The 14,637-nt window shown below is 46.8% G+C and overlaps 1 protein-coding gene across 4 annotated transcripts in view; it reads left to right on the top strand.

Moving 5' to 3' along the window:
- Srgap3 (SLIT-ROBO Rho GTPase activating protein 3) overlaps positions 1-14,637 on the top strand; it is a 427,924-nt gene that overhangs the window by 344,085 nt on the left and 69,202 nt on the right. For all 4 annotated transcript variants that reach the window (XR_007592924.1, XM_050148545.1, XM_050148544.1 and 1 more), the window contains exon 4: positions 9,609-9,671. Coding sequence is in view for 3 of the 4 variants with exons in the window: in XM_050148545.1 (XP_050004502.1) it covers positions 9,609-9,671 (63 nt within the window). In the remaining variant the exon portion in view is untranslated. The remainder of the gene's footprint in view (positions 1-9,608; positions 9,672-14,637) is intronic.

Below are 14,637 nucleotides of genomic sequence, written 5' to 3'. Positions count from 1 at the left end.
ACAGTCTCCCTCCAACACAGAGCAGCGCTTAGTAAAATGTACAGCCCAGGTGAAAATTTTATACTGTTCATGTTTTTAGACCCCTGTCTGGAGTAAGACCAGGTGGCAGTGGACTGTAAGAACACACACCGGCCATAGAACAGTCATTGAGGAACGAGGGGGAGGAAGGACCCAAGACTTCAGCTGTCGCTGTAACATTTCACTTCCTAAAGTAGTTTCAAAGGAAAAAAATGTACCACGTCTTCCTAATTATCAAACTTAAGTAGTGTGTCCTCTGTTCTCTGCATGTTTTAAGTATTGGGGGATTTAAAGTAAGGGTGAAATCAGCAGAGGCAAATCGGGTCAGGAAGGCTCTTGAGAGTCAAGCAGAGAGATCGGATTGTGCTTTCTAGACCCCAGAGACCCACTGGAAGTTCTTGACTGCACCTCATTCATTCAAGGATTCTACGTCACTAGTGAAGTGCTCAAAGTCATGCTAAAGGGTGACTAATTTGACGGTGCATTTTGTGTCTTTGAAGACAGAAATGCTGAGCCAAGGGGTGGGGCAGTTAATCCTGCTCCGTGTATTTTCTTACGTGCACATAGTGGTAGACTGTTCTCAGGGCCAGGATTACGGGAGATGATACAAAAATGGAAAGGAAGGATGAGTAGATGGTAGCTCAATGAGTGGATATGTAGGTGGTTGGGTGGATGAGTGGGTAGGGGAAAGAGCGGATGTGTAGGTGAGTAGGTGGATGGGTGAGGGGATTTGTAGGTGAATGGTTGGATGGATGGATGGATGGATGGATGGATGGATGCATGGATGCATGGATGCATGGATGAATGGGTGGATGCATGGGTGGATGCATGGATGGATGCATGGATGAATGGGTGGTGGCTGGGTGAATGGTTGGATGTGTAGATAAGTGGGTGGGTGGCTGGATGGATGGGTGAATGGGTGAAAGGTGATGAAAAGATGGTGAACGCACGTGTAGAGGTATTTTTGAAATGCCAGTGCAATTCTCAGTCTTCTCCTGTCCATGAACAGTGCAAGCAAACAGAAGATCATGTTGTAAAGTGATGGGAGCTAAAGCAATGTCTTAGGTCAGTGACTTAGTGCCGATAAGTGATGGGCAGTGTTTTGAATGGAATAAAGAAACCCAAGAGCATCCATAGGCTTGAAGCTAGCCCTGAGAGGGAGAAAACACCAGACTCAGAACTGAGGACCAAAGGTTTTCATAAGAAATGGAACTTGCCTGCTCCCAGGACAGGAACCTCTCCTACTCTTGGATACTAGTTTCTCATCTGTAAGAGATTCTACCAGAAAAAAAAAATAAAAGAAAATGAAAAACTGTCGGCCACCATCGGGACAAAGTCAAGAAAGATTACTTCTGGAAAGTTCTGTGTCCACAGAGGTACAGCCAAGCCTTCTACACCCTCTCTACTCACGGGAAGCCAGGGGACAGCCGGGGATTTCTTCACCAGTGACTACTGGTTCTACATGCTGGCACTGGGCACTGGATGTTGACTGACATTTACCATGGTCCGGAGCAGAGTATGTAAATATCGCGTGCTTTCTAGACCAGGGCAGGGGACACCCATGTGCTAGGATTAGTTTTAAATATTTCCAAATAGTTAAAAAGCAAGCAAGCATGCAAACAAACAAACAGAAAAACAAAGAAAAAGGACTGAGGGAACAGACTGGAATGGCGGGGACCGACACACTTATCATTTCGGTAACATGGGCAGATGATGTCCCTTTGTTGAACCTCTGCATCCTGGTCTTCATAGTGGGGTCTGCCTCAGGGCCTCCCACAAAAGGGCTGATCTAGGCTCACACAGGCGTCATCTGAGAAAGGACTTAGTGTGGTCCTCAGCATAACACAGTGTGTGTGTGTGGGGGGGGGGTAGGAACAGGAGCTGGTAATGGCATTATCTACAATCGTAAGTACCATTCGTAGTAATAGCACTGGGCACTGTTATGAATGATGATAGCAGGAATTTAGAGATCCAGAAACTTCTATGCTGACCTGCCAGTCACTCTTTCATAGCTGCGTCAATTCTTTTCTCATCCCTGTGAATACCCAAGAAGCCATTCGAGAGAGGGGTTTACTTTAGCTTGCATTTGGAGATGGAACGCAGTCTGCCAGGGTGTGGAAGGCACGGTGGCAGAAGTGTAAGTCAGTCACAGAGTACTGGATTTAGGAAGCAGAGAGAGGACCGGAAGTAGGGCTAGTTTATAACACTTGAAGACCCACTCCTAATGACTTATTTTCTCCAGCAAGCTTCTACCTCCTCTGGCTTCACAACCTTCCCTACAGCATCACCAGCTGGGAAGGCAGCTCAACTACAGGAGCCCAGGGGGGCCTTTGTACATTCAGAGCACAGCTGTAAGGAATGTTGGCTGCCTCGGGCCAGTTATTTCAGCAGCTTGGAAAAAGAAGCTTTCAGGGTCAAAAATGTCCCCAGGAGATACTGAGAAGCACTGCTGAGTTGGAGGGCAGGAGGAAGACAGGAGGAGGAAGTGGGGTAGACTTGAGGCCACGTTTGCTACTTAAACAGGAATGATCCCATCTGGAGCTGCAGCCACAGGAGGAAACACTAGTTGGTTCTGAGACAAAAAGAACCCAATGGGTGGTCAAGAACAGGGAAAAGTCAACTAGTGGAAGGTAGGAGACGCTAGTGTGCTCCCAGCTGCCCAGACTCCCAAAATAACCACACAGAAACTGTATTAATTAAATCACCGCTTGGCCTATTAGCTCTAGCTTCTTATTGGCTAGGTCTTACATCCTAAACTAGCCCATCTCCATTAATCTGTGTATTGCCATGTGGCTGTGACTTACCAGGTAAAGTTCTGTCCTCAGCATCTATCTTCAGTGGGGGCTACATGGCATCTCCCTGACTCCACCTTCTTTCTCCCAGAGTTCAGTTTAGTGTTGTCCTTTCCCCATCCCCATTCCCCCTCCTCTGCCATTCTTCCCCTCCCTGTGTCCCCCCCCCCCCAGGTCTGTTCTGCCTTGCTGTAAGCCAAAGCAGTTTATTTATTCACTAACCAATTAAAACAACATATATACTGAAGGACTTCCCATACCGTTTAAGGTCAGGTGGGAAACAGGCTGAGGAAGGTGTTCTGAGGGGGTGAGGCAACAACATACAGAGCCGTATTAGTGACTTAAGCCCCATCTAGAAAGCTGTGTCCTGACCTTCCAGGACAAGCAGGATAGGCCTACACCCTCTGGGACATGCCTTTAAGCCTTTGCTTTGGACATAAGAAAGAACACAGTGGTTCTGGGCTCTGGCCACTGCTCACATGGTCCAGGTACCCATGATTTTTAAGTCTGTGATTTGGTGGACAAACAAGCCAGAGGATGGAAGACAGCAGAAGGGTGTGTCAGGGCTTCGGAATGAAAGAGGGAAACAAAGGCAAGGGAAGAGAGACTGGCCTAGCTGTAGCAGGCACTGATGAGACAGAGATGACTCAGAGTCGACCAAAGTTATTCCTGACCGAGAGTGGTCTAAAGAACTATTTATGGTCTCCTTGGAGAAATGAGGAGAGGAGTGTTGTTGTTTACATCAGCATTTAAGAAGTTTCCATTGTTTGACTGATTGATTGACTGGTGTATGTGTGTGCATGTGCTTGTGTGTGTGTGTGTGTGTGTGTGTGTGCATGCGTGTGATAGCACACATGTGAAGATAGAGGACAACTTATCCCACATGTAGACTACAGGTGACAACTAGGTTTTCAGGCATTGTCACAAGTGCCTTTACCTTCTAAGCCCTCTCCCCAATTCCCAATCCAACATTTTAAGACAGTATTAATTTTTATTTACTTTTAAAAATATTTTTTATTCTTTGAAAAAATTCTACACTTATACAGTGCATATTGCTTCTATCCACCCAACACTGTCTTCCTCCAATCATCCTACTATCCTGCCACCATCTCCCTCCCAACTTTATGTCTTCCTTTATAAATTGGTTTTAATAACCTGCTGAGTCCAATTAGTGCTGCCCATATGCCCATGAGCACGTGGCCATGAACTGGAGCATGGACGACCTACTGATGGCCATGTCCTCAAAGGCGTGTAGCTCTCACTCCTTGGCTACCAACTGCCAAGAGAGCTCCTTATATAAGGATGGGTCCAGAGGGACCCTTCTGTCATCCAGAGTAGAATCTTGGCTGGCTTGATCTTGTGGATGATCTTATTCTTACACAGGTAACAGCAGCTTCCGTAAGTTGACGTGTACAGAAAGCATGTCATATCCAGAAGTCTGCATGTCACAACTTTCTTCTCCATCCTTTCTGCCAGCCCTTCTGTGAAGTTTCCCGAGCCTCGGATGGTAGGAGGTTGTTATAGATGTCCCGTCCATAGGTGAGCATTTGCAGTTACTCATGTTTGGTGCTTTGACCAGTTATGAGTCTCCGCATTAACCCACAGCAAAAGAAGCTCTATGGCCAAAGCTGAGAGCAGAACAGATCTATGCGTATAAACACAATTATTCAGAATGCAGCTTGACAGCATGATCATGTAGCAAAATAGCAACAGTAAGTTATTCCGTAGGGTCTGTGATCTCCTCTCATGGGCTTTTAATCAGGTGCACGGTACCAAGCACAAAATCCCTCCTATGGTGCTGGGCTCACATGCAGTCAGAAGACCATTGCTTTGCCCCCATAACCATCATACCCATACTGCACCAGTGAGCACGTATTCCCAGCAGGTCAGTATTGTAGTATGCAGGGTCCTGTGCTGAGTAAGAACACTGATATTGTTACACACACGCACATGCACACACGTGAGTGTGCATGCACGTGCATGTAACCTACACAGCACCTTCTGTTATTATGTAAAGTAGCCAGCAGGGAGCGTTTCCTGATGAGTCGGAGGTTGATTTCTCTCGGTCTGTCTTCTACAGTGAATGATGTCTTCAGCAGTATGGTCTTACCGTGTAGTTATGGTGGACAGCCAAGAGCAATCCTGTGTAGTTTTGAGGACTTTGAGGCCTTCCCGATGAAAACCTTGTAGAGAGGTAGCCCGTGTTTGGCCCTGAAATTTTCATTTAATAACCCATCTATTCTAAAAGCAGCATTGTCCACCCATGTAGGGTACTTGTGTTCAAACTCCTTTACCAAATGTATTAGGACCTGTCATGGATCCTGAGTTTTGGGTAACCCATCCCCTATACTCTTCTCTCCTCGAGCCCCCTTGCTCCGCTCATGGTGTTGCTTCAGTCTGCTTTCATGACACTTGCATTCTCTTATCTACACCAATCAGAATTTTTTTCTTGCATTATAAGATTGTAGGTTTTTAAATTTCCATTTTTTTAATGCACCCTTCATTTTGGTTGAGCCCTCGGCCCGTGCCTCATTCCCTCATCCTCCCCCTCCCCCTCCACACTTGGCCCTTTCCTTGAATCTCCCAGTGTTCCTGCTTTTTCTTTCATTTTATCTGTGTTTCCCTATTCTCTCCCTCTTGAAGCGTGCACTCCTATCTAGTGGTCTGCTTCTGGTTTCCTGGCTTCCACCAGCAGGTTAACCACACAAAACACGAAGATCCGAAGTTAGGATCCGCATATGAGAGAGAATATGTGCTTGTTGTCTTTGGCCTAGGTGAGCTCTCCCTCACCCCACGTTATTAGACAATGCGATTTTTAGATGTGGTCCTAGTCTGCTTTGTGTTGGTATAACTGAAAGATACAGAGAGGGTAATTTATAAAGAGTTAAGGTTTGCTCTGCTCACAGCTCTGAAGGCTGGAAGGCCAGCCTTGGAGGGCCATAATGAATGAGGCCTTTCTGCTGGTGGGGACTTTGCAGAACCCCAAGGCTATGCACGGGATCACACGGGATCTCTCTTCCTGGGAAAGCCACTAATCCCGTTATGGGGGCCCCATTCTCCTAACTTAAACTAATCTTAACTACTTTCAATATTATTATCATATGTCTTTGAGGGTTAGGTTTCAGCATGGGTTTGGGCGGGGATGAACACTCCAAAGGTAGGAAACATAGAAGATAATAGTGTTAGAAATGGCCCATCCTTGACTTAGTTAGAAGGGGATATGGGCAGACTCCTTAAGAATGTAGCTCATAAAGTCCTAAGGTGATTATTAAGACAGCCTATTTTGGGGGGTTTTATTTTGGGGTGTGGTGCTGGAGACTGAACCCAGACCCTCTGCATACTAAGCATTCATTCCACCTCTGAGCTATATCTCAGTTCTATAATAAAGTCGTAAGGGTTTCCCTCAGAAACACAATTACCCCTGCATTAAAATCCAGATTGAGTCAGACATAGCAAGATTTTCACAGCGGTGCAATTTATTTCACTTGGGAACTGTGTCGTTACAAGAGCAGCTTCGCCGTCTCGTCTTTCGATGATGTAAAGTAATATTTGCCTGTTTTGATGAAGAAGGGTAAAAATGTTCTCCAACTTTCAATTGCATCCCTGAGAGTATCTGAGGGCATTTATAGAGTTTCTCATGTACACACGTCTTTGTGATCAACATTTCACAGAAAATGCCCCTACGGAAAAAGGTTCTGGCTTTAGCCTGGGCCACAATTCTTTCTGTGATCCAATCTGTGAGCCAAGTTTCCAGGTCACCCTGTCACAGCCAGCCCACGTCCGGTGGATCAGTCAATCACAGGCCAGTCTCACCCACATCCCTTGTTCTCTTAGGAGGAGGAATGGAAAAGCAAGTGATGCTTATTGATGCTGATGTGTCCCTAGCAGAACAACTGGAGCAAAAGGGACCAGACTTGCCTCGAGGGCAGGGGCATGGCCTCTGAGCAATACCTGAGCAGAGAGATGTAGTGTTCTGTGGGACTGGTCTTCCCATTCACCTGGGTGCCCTCATGTTGTCCAGAGTCCTGAAGAAATAGACCAGACTTTTGAGCCAGACCAACCAAAAGCTGATTCTGAGTTCTGCCACTTTCCAGTTGTGCCATCTTGGGCAAGGTACCCAGCCCTTCTGAACCTCTAGCTCTCCCCACGTGTCAAAGAGAATAATCATTACAGGTTTACATCAGATAGCACTTGGGAGGGACTCTGAATAGTATCGAGCAAATGGAAGATGTTCATGAATGCTGTTGCTAAATACTGCTTGTAGCAGGGCTTTCCTGCTCAGCTTTGTCTGTGGTGCCTGATGGAGGCTGGTCTCTACTAGATATTCCATTCCCGTGTGAATGCCCAGAGCTAGGGCGGAACTAGAAGAGATAGCACAGGCTCAAGCAAGGGCTTGGGGTTCTGTGACTCCACATGGGTCGTGGTGCTGGGGGCCACTGCAGAACCATGTGGCTGGGTTTCAGCAGCCACACTCTTCAGACTTTCCTACTCAGAGTGGCCAACCTTTTGCCGCTGCCATACAGTGTGGTCGCAGACAGAAATCAGGGCTGGGAACTACGCAGTTGAGTTACAGGAAAAAAAAATTCCAAAAAGAAATCTGATAATATGTTAAGCATGTTTCCAGCTTTGTGCTGGGTTGGATCCCTAGCTACCCTGAAGCATGTGCAGCCCGTGTGCTGTGAGTTGGACGCTCCCGGGAGTGGGATGGCTGAAAGGTTCCTTCACATCCCAGGTGTCCTGACCCCGCAGTTGTCATCCTTATGAGCACCTGGAGGTACAAATGGCCACTCCTTTCTGAAATGGCTCCTGGTTTCTGAATCATAAATTGTAACACCTCTGTGGGCCAAGCTGACGAGGTCATGGCCTGGTGAGCAGGCCCTGGGCCCCGTGGCCAGCTGGAAAGCATGAGCTGGCCATAGTTGACACAGGACTTGGAATACTGAGCCATCTAGTCTTCCTAGAGGAGCTGAAAATTGGGGCTTATGAGGAAAATATCTTGATTGTTAAATGCTGGGAAAGTGTTCAGACTTTCTAGAAGCTCCAAAGGGCCAAACAAAATATGCACGCAGGCCAGAGAAGCTGCTGCTTGGAGGCCTTGCCTCAGGCGGTATTTCACTGAGGAATGGTTCTAGCGGCCCAGGACATTTGGCAATGTTTAGAAACGTTTGTTGTGGTCACAACTTCAGGCTAAAGGTAGGGAGTTTTCCTAGGAAGAGGCAGGCAGACTCCCCATCGTCCTGTTATCCATCCATAGGAATGTGTCCCAGACAAAGAGCTGGTTGTCCTAAGGAAATTTAGCCGGGATTAGCTTTTGAGGAGAAAGAGGCTGGGGACACCTGCTTCATGGTGGCTGGCCCTTGTGACTGGCTAGCCTCAGTTTACTGCTGGTTTGTCAGAAAGGCAAGACTGGGATGGTTGAGCTTTCTCTGGCCCAGCTTTGCATGTGAAAGAAGTGCCTTCTACCCAATGTCCTTTGTAGGCATGAAAACAATGCAAAAAAATGTGGGGAGTGAGGCCCAATTTGTTGTCACTGGAGCCCCCAAGGTTTGGGTGTGGCGGCCTATTGAAGATCATCTTGGTTTTGGCCTCCTGTCCGTGGTGGAATGTTTGGTTTGGGCTCACTACTCAGTAGTATTTGGAACTGTAATTGGGAATATTTTCCTTCCCTAACCAACTCCAGCTTTAAAAAAAAAAATAACAAAAATAAAGATGCTCTGAAGGCTGCCTGCCAAGCATCAACTTTGTGGCTGCTCCGGGGAGGTGCCCAGGAGTTGACCAACTGAGACCTAGTAAGTCCCATGTGGTGGCCTACAGTTCTCTTGAGGAAATGCAAGAGCATGCCTCCAGTCCCACCCCATCCCCCACCCCACAGTTCATGCTCTATACACATGTTCCTCTTCCTGAGGTATGACCCTGAGCATCCTATTCTACGACTCAAAAGCCTTCAGTGGTTCCCAGTTTCTGGCTTCTGAATGAAGTCAGAGCCTTCTCAGCCTCCATGATATGACCCTGGCCTAGGCAGAAAAGGCAGTGTTGGAGCCCTGGGTCTAGAGTGAGGATGTCGTATTCTAGGAACTGGTGATGGAAGACAAGTTTGTGTGTATTAGGATGCTCTAGCTACAGCAGGAGGAGAGCGTAACTCAACATGTCTTAAACCAAAGAAGTAGATGGAGACTAGAGGCTGACGCTGAGTTTTGGGACCAGTCAGTGCTCAGAGAGCAATGATAGGAACCAGGTTCCTTTCACTCTGTCTGTCTAAGGCAGTATCCTCTTTCAGTCTTTACATGCCTGCTAGTATCAACTGGGGCTACACGGAGTTTTGCTTGCACTTGGTAGAAGGGTTCAAACATTCTCCTACAGCTGCAGATCCTGCTTCCCTGACTAGTTAAGTCAGCCCAGAACCATATCAGCACAAAGAGCAACCCACCATGTGGAATTAGGATGACGTTCCCTGGGAGAACTGGGCTGGAGGGACACATGCAGACCAAGTGTGTGGTTCTATGAGGGAGTAGAAAGAACAGAGATGGGCGATGGGAGGGAACACCCAATTCTTGCTGCAAAGTATAAAAGGTTGGGCAGTTGGAAAGTAGGACATAGTGATAGATTGACCTGAGGAGAAGGGATGATAAGAAAGTCTACCAGGTAACTCTAAAGGTTTATCTTGACAGCCTTGGAAGATGTTATCCCCTACTTCAGAATCAAAGGGCTGGAAGTATGTGTCTTACTTTTGGGCAATTTGACTTTAAAGGGACAACCAGACCATTTCCGTGTGCTGACATTTGTTCTTTCATATTTCAGAGCAAAGAGATTGGCCTGCAGATGCATGAGGAGCTACTGAAGGTGACTAATGAGCTCTACACAGTAAGTTCTGTCCAGGACCATTGCTATCTGTTTGGGTCTCTGGTCTTCATCACCCATAGCCGGAGGGAGGGAGGCAGAATTTGGAGTGACAGCAGGTCACCATGAAGGTATGTTGTGACTCATGATCCAAACTCCTGATTACTTGTGTTTGGAATGGGTCCTGAACATGTTTAGCAAGTTAAAGTGTGTGAGAGAGTAACACGATCTTCCAGATATAGGATGTGTTACTCATGAGCACAAAAGTCCAGAGGTAGAGGATGAAAAACACAGCATGAAGTCTCCAGAGGGCAGGGATATGGACTTGGGTGTCAGGGCCACAGGCTCCAGGCTCAATGGCTGTGATCTCAGGCAGGCTCATAGCTGCCTGAATGGAACATAGCTCCATAAAATGGAACCCGGCTCTGAGGATAGCTTGAAGTAAAATAGTGAGCATGCCTGATTTTTACCAGTGGAGAACATCACACTTGAGCCCAGAGCTGACTTTGCTGCCTGCTTTGAAACCAAGGCCAACCACATTTATGATGGGTGTTAGATCTCAGGGAGGTAGGTAGTGGAAGGCAAGAATAGACTTTGGCTTCCTTAGTGAGGAGTGTGGAGAGCCGCATAGATAGCCTTTGGTACAGTGTAGGGTAGGCCCAAGAGGGAAAGTGCTGGGTAGAACTGTTATGTTTATACGTTCAGGGGTTCCTTATGAAAGTCGTGATTTAATATGTGAATAACTGCAGACTTTGTGAAGCTCTTTCTCTTCGTTATTACTATCTTCCTGTATGTACCCATGGTGGTAGCAATGGGCTCATCAGGGGCTAAAAACCTGGGCTCAGGGCCTGTACTTCAGGTGGAAGGCCCCATGTTGACCTCAGCAGCTCTAGGACCTAGGATAAGACATTTTTTTAAAACTGATGTCAAATAGAGAGAGTGTGTTCCAAATTTGTTTCAAAATAGATAGATAGATAGATAGATAGATAGATAGATAGATAGATAGATAGATAGATAGATGGGTGGGTGGGTGGATGGATAGACAGATAAACAGACAGACCTGTGATTCCCATCTACTTAGAAAGCTGAGGCAGGAGGATTATAAGTTAGAGGCCTTCCCAGGCTAAAGAGTATGGGCAAAGCCTAGACAACTTAGTAAGAAAGACCTTATCCTGTAATCTATAATATATAATAATATATATGCCCTATAATATATAAAATATAATAATAAAAAAGTAAAGATAGGCCTGGGTGTGTAGCTCAGCATTAGAGCTTTTACCCAGCATGTTCAGGGCCCTAGGTTCACCATAATACCACAGAGAAAAGAGGTAAAGAGAAGGCAGACACTCTGAAGTCAGAATCTGGGTCAAATCTTATTTCCAGCTGGAAAGAACAGTGAAATCCTCCCACAGTCTTTGTAGCCTTATAGACACAGGAGCTCTGCAGATGCTCAGGTCTCTGTTTAAAGTGGTGTCATGCCACACATCCTCCCAGGTACTTTAAGCCATTCCTAAACTGCCTACTACTGTAAATACAGCATCGGCGCCATGCAGACAATTGTTACGCTGTGTTGTTTAGTGATGAGAAAAGGTCTGTTCATGCTTGGTATAGATAAAATTTTCTTCCCTAAATATTTTCAACCTGCTGTTGGTTGACTCCACAGATGTGGCGAGCACAGCTATAGAGGACCAAGTGCACTGAGGGTGCACACATAAAAAGCACTGTTAGCGCAGAGGGTAATGTGCTAGAGAGCCATTCATCATGACTGTCATTATTCTGTTACCTTCAACGGGTGTGGTAGGCTGTTGTCTGTACTCACGGGAGTGGGGTCAGTGCATGTGTAGGGTTGGTGAATGAATGGATTGTGTAGCTCAGAATTCTGGAGAGGATAGCCCCACGCTGGTCATTACCCAGGCTAGGTCCTTCCTCTGCTCCTTCAGGCCCTCTGTGAATAGAGCACTTACTCTACAGCAGCCCTGCAGCATAGCTCCAGGCACAGAACCTCAGTGGGCCTGCCTGGGTCTCTAACCTTCCCTCCATCTGCCAGCTGGAAACCTCATTCTGGCTAGCTGTTCTTGTTCACTTTCTGTCACTGTAATAAAACAACTTGACCAAAAACAACTCAGGGAGAAATGGGTTTACTTGGCTTCTACTTCCAGGTCACAATCTGTGATTAGGGGAGGTCAGGGTGGAAACTCAAGGTAGGAGCTTGAAATGGAAACTGTGGAGAACCTCTGTCTACTGCCTTGTTCTCCAGATCACTTGCTTTCTCATACAGCCCAGGCCCACGTGCCTAGGGAATAGCGCTGCCTACAGTGGGCTGGGCCCTCCCACATCAACCACCAAGCAAGACACTCTCACAGACAAACCCAGATGCCAGTCTAACCAAGGCTGTTCTTCAAGCAAGGTTCCCTCTTCCCAGGTGACTCTAGGTTATGGTCAGCTGACAATAAAAACTAACCAGGAGAGCTGTTTATCCTCATCCCCAACACCTTTCTTTACCACCACAGTCTCCCTCGCCTGCTGTAGCCTGTGTGCTTTTACCCTCTGAGTCCTGTTTCAGTCTTATAAAAACCTCATGTCTTCATTGTTTGCACTGCTCCCGTCATAGAGTCATTTCTCTGGAGTCAGGTCTTGGCTGATGGGTGATACCGCACTAGATACCCAGAGACCGTGTGGCATTGACAACGTTACTTCACCTCTCAGCTTTGTCTCAGAAAACAGGGGCTTATCCTTTTCCTCTGGTTTGTGGGTTCCATAGTACCAGGTGATGTCAAAGATTGAAAGGATAATACCATCTCGTGTCCCTCACAGTGCCCTGAACTCAACAAGCTCTGTGTATCTAGCTGCCCATTCTGTCCACAGGTTAGGCAGCTGGGCAGAAACACTACTGGCAGCAGACGTGCACATAGGTAGCTGCCTCACACTGTAACAAGCCTCTTTCTGCCGTGCTGTGCTCATGGTGGCCTGCTCGTGGTACTCCAGGAGCAGGGAGAGGGGAAGGGTCCAGTGCCTCCCAGCTCTCTCTTCTTTTGGTGTGTGTGAAGGAGAGGGGGCCTCAGGTACCAACAGTAAATATTCCATATTGCCCACTGCGGCCCTCTGTGTCCATAGGTCCCCCATCAGTGACCCTGAAATACCTCCAAAAGCTCATTTGCTAAAGACTTGATGCACCAATGCAGCTTTATTTGATGACAATATTGGGAGAGAGGAAAGCTGGGGACTGATATGCAGGAAGTAGGTCACTGAGAATATGTTTTTAAAAGGTGTCTTGTCCCTGAACCCTTCATGTCTCACTGCTTCCTGGTTGCTAGGAGGTGAGCCACTCCGGTTTGGCCACATTCTTGATTCACGATGCTCTGTGTCACCACGAGCTTACAGTAGAGGAATCAGCTGAGCATGAACTGGAAACTCTGAAACCGTGGACCAAAACTAATCTTTCCTCCTTTAATTTCTCTCAATCATTGCCACGGTGACAAAAAGCCAAGTTCAACCAACCTTGGGTCAAAAATGGTTTTTTAAATACTGTGTGTTACTAAACACACGAGGATATCTTGTTCTTCTCTAAGCATCACAACACAGTTCAATGCCCATTTATACAATGAAACATTGTTAGGGGGGCTGGAGAGATGGCTCAGTGGTTGAGAGCATTGCCTGCTCTTCCAAAGGTCCTGAGTTCAATTCCCAGCAACCACATGGTGGCTCACAACCATCTGTAAAGAGGTCTGGTGCCCTCTTCTGGCTTTCAGGCATACAGACAGAATATTGTATACATCATAAATAAATAAATATTAAAAAAAAGAAACGTTAGGTACTTTGAGGACTCTCGAGATGATCTGAAAGTAGGGAGAGGGGTGTGTAGGTTCTTTACAATCACTGCACCGTTCATATAAGGGATCTGAACATCCATGGAGTTTAATATCTGGATCTGTGTGAAGGGGTATCCTGAAACCATCACCACAGGTACTGAAGGATGACCACAGTTACTTAGAAGTTTAATTCCTAAATTCAGGGTTTCCCGCTGTGGTACCGGAGAATCTTTGCTGTCCGGGAACTGGGAACATTTTAGAGTTGGTCTCTATCAGCCCCTTTCCCATCCTTCATGCTCCCGTGGCTCTGACTGGAACAAAGGGATGAGGAAGTGGTGTGTAGACAGTGAAGGTAAAGGGTTTTTGCCTCAAGGAGTGTTAGATTTGAGCGCACAGACAAGGATAAAGTGCATGTGTGCTGGTGACAGAACATGAAGCCGAATGTGCTGCTTGCTCAACTACTTCTCTTAAAAATTGCTTCCAAACTCAACAGCTTCAAACCTACCGTGTTGCTTGCTTGTGAGTCTCTGGGTTGATGATTTGTGCTGGGTTCAATTATAGCCAGTCATGTGGTGGCGGTCTTCCGGATGCTTAAGATAAAGGAACCCAAAGAGAGTGGACAAATTTCTGCTAGTAACCGTTTTTGCTAATATTCAAAGCAAGTTACATTTAGGCCCCAGGTCAGGAGATAGAAAAATACACTCCCTGTTTTTCTGTAGCCCCGGTGCTAAAGCCATGCCTGAGCAACGTCTAGCTGTCAGTCACAGCTACCCAGCTCCTGGGAGCATTACGGACTTCCTGGACTTCACTGCTAGAAGTTTCTTCTTAATATCCGGGTAACACACATCTTCCCAGCTCCCTTTGTTCCCCAGCCCTAGTCTCACAGGCATAGTAACTAAGGAATGAATGCGGTAGAGAAGAACTATGCAGTCAGCCCCATTCTTTTCCCTCTCAATGCTCAGTGGAAGTTGTCTGCTTAGGGGCCCTGCCGAGGGCGGTGATGATGGCGATCAATTCTACCCTCGGTCTGTCAAGCCCTTCTCTTCTCCGAGCTCCCATCAGCCCCCCACATTATAGTCTTTGATCACATATTGACTCGAAAGGAAAGAACACAGGGTGAGATTGTAGACCATGGCGCTGTCCTTCCAAGGAAACAAAAACAAACCAAAACAACAACCGTC

This window comes from Alexandromys fortis, unplaced genomic scaffold, assembly GCF_014885135.2.
Source record: "Alexandromys fortis isolate MF-2015 unplaced genomic scaffold, M_Fortis_MF-2015_v1.1 scaffold_59, whole genome shotgun sequence".
NCBI classification, from domain to species: domain Eukaryota; kingdom Metazoa; phylum Chordata; class Mammalia; order Rodentia; family Cricetidae; genus Alexandromys; species Alexandromys fortis.
Note: the sequence above shows the minus strand (reverse complement) of the source record. Positions and strands in the feature narration are given on the sequence as shown.